General features: G+C 35.3%; 1 protein-coding gene across 1 annotated transcript in view; it reads left to right on the forward strand.

Moving 5' to 3' along the window:
• The first annotated feature begins 1,221 nt into the window (after nt 1-1,221).
• Nucleotides 1,222-2,239, forward strand: part of LOC115229429 (heart- and neural crest derivatives-expressed protein 1-like) — a 2,144-nt gene continuing 1,126 nt past the window's right edge. The window contains exon 1 of the mRNA XM_029799784.2: nt 1,222-2,239. This exon is cut by the window's right edge and continues 1,126 nt beyond it. Coding sequence (XP_029655644.1) covers nt 2,130-2,239 — 110 coding nt within the window. The 5' untranslated portion in view covers nt 1,222-2,129.

A 2,239-nucleotide genomic window follows, 5' to 3' on the forward strand; every position in this document is an offset into this window, starting at 1 on the left:
TCCCGTAAACTGTGTAGCCTTGTGCATATATTAAAAATGACTGTTTCCCTTTATCAGTTGAGTGTTGTAGCAGAAACGGTCAAATACCGACCTGAATGCATCACAGTGATTCGTTGTTTCTCTTTCCGATGTGAGTCTAACCGAGGTCAACATTATTTTCACATTCTTCGTGAATGAATGAAATCTATACCAAGGTGTCGGTGAATCTACCGTAAATCCTCGAGTATAGTCCGCCCTTGAGTATAATACGCAGGGGATTTTTAGGGGCTGTACTTCTGAAAAACCTAAACCTTGTGTATAATATGCACCCCTTCTCTAACTTGAGTCGTGCGTAATTAAGCCAGCAGCACCTAGTTGAACAAACACTTCCGCGCATGCATAATACAATAATGGTGATGTTCTCAACTGTTATATGGGAATGTAAATATGTTTGCAAATTGTTTTTTTTTTTTGTTACATGTTATTTTGTGTTCTGAATACTTTTATTTTAATGAATGCTGCTTACTGCAAGTTATGGATGATTCTTTTGTGACTTCATTGCTTTCAGGCTTAGCTTAAAGTATTTTCGCGCCCGACATCACAAAATGCGTCTGAATAAACATTGCCGGACAGCAAATAGAGACTCGGAAATTGCTTAGAAAATATTTTTCATTTTTAACCTCGTATATAGTACGCACTAGGCATTTTTACCTTTAAATTTTGGCAAAAAAAGTGCGGATTATACTCGAGGATTTACGGTATTCAATATACTATATTCTCCCGTCTAAATTTATTATAGCCTTGTCTTTCATAAGCCTAAATATTTTAGCTGCTGGACATAAGGTTGGATAGTTGTCATGCTGGTGGCCGTTGTTGAACCAGAAACACATCTCCACGACTGTCCTCTTATCTCCAGCAATAGGCCTATCTTTTTCCTTAACGGCATGTCAACTCCGGAGAAAATTTGAATCTTGAGATTATCTCCCCTTCTCAAGTGGAGCTGGTCTCAATTGCCATTTGGTAATTTCGATATATTCTCTAAAGGCGGAGATAATTTTAATAAATATAGAATTTATGTCTTATAGTACTTGGAATATCTGTATTTTGTCTATGTTGTTCAAATACATGTAACTAAACTCTTTCAGTTATTTCTCTCAGCTCATTTTTGGTCAAATTATTTTTTTTAAATAATTGCCGTCTTTCTTTTTATTCCTTTATCTTTTTATTTTTTTCATTTCTTCCAGCTTAATCGCATTCGTCCCCAGAGCCATGGAAAGGCGTTAACTCAAGAAGATTGCAAAAGAACAGTATTTGGATTTTATTACAAACCAACACCAAACTACAATACTGAACATAAACATCTCAGATGTCAATAATTAGGTGAAGCACATTTCATCGGAAAAAAAAAAGTGTATATATTAAAAATAAATATATAACAAAAAAGGTAAATTGAAAAGAGCATTGAAGAAGGCCAAATTCTGTATAATCGAGAAAACGGTAAAAGGAACATTGGAATATTGGGAAATTTAGTCTTTTGACTGTGTTTGGTCTTCTGTATTGTTTGTGTATCTCGAATATAACAGACCCCGCTCTGACTTGTCATTCTACGGATTTAATCTCTGCAGTGATCGATCAAGCGATCAGATTAAGATAAGATAGCCGATTGTATTAAATCTATGATGAACAGTCAGAAATTTAAGATGAACTGGTGAAGTATTTACATCTCAAAAATTGCATCGACAACGACAATAACAGCAATATCAACAACAACAACATTAATCATAACAAGATCATCAGTAATAGTAGAGATACGAAGATAACAAGAACCACGAAAAGCAAAAGTGGAAGGCAAAAAAAAAGGACATCTATTAAAACACAAGAATAACACCTTCGATTTCATCACCATCAGCAGCAGCAACAACAGTAGTATTTTCCATCATCAGCAACAGCAACAACATAATTTGATTGCTATCGATTATAACGACGAACAAGAAAAAATATTACAAGAAAAATAACGAACAATTATAAGAACAAAAACAACTACTGGACTGCTTCTTTTCTCCTACATAATAAGAAGGGGAGAAAAAGAAAAACGATATTGGACGCGAGGGTGTATGAAAGGAGTGATACAACACAAAAATTAGTTAAATATGCACAGCGTGTCACTTGCAATCATGGCTAAGCTTCCTTTCCCGTCTATTGAGAAGAGTAACAGCTACGACGGGAGGAGACAACACCAACACTACCACCATCCACACAG

The sequence above is a fragment of the Octopus sinensis genome, unplaced genomic scaffold (assembly GCF_006345805.1).
Source record: "Octopus sinensis unplaced genomic scaffold, ASM634580v1 Contig12614, whole genome shotgun sequence".
Taxonomy (NCBI): domain Eukaryota; kingdom Metazoa; phylum Mollusca; class Cephalopoda; order Octopoda; family Octopodidae; genus Octopus; species Octopus sinensis.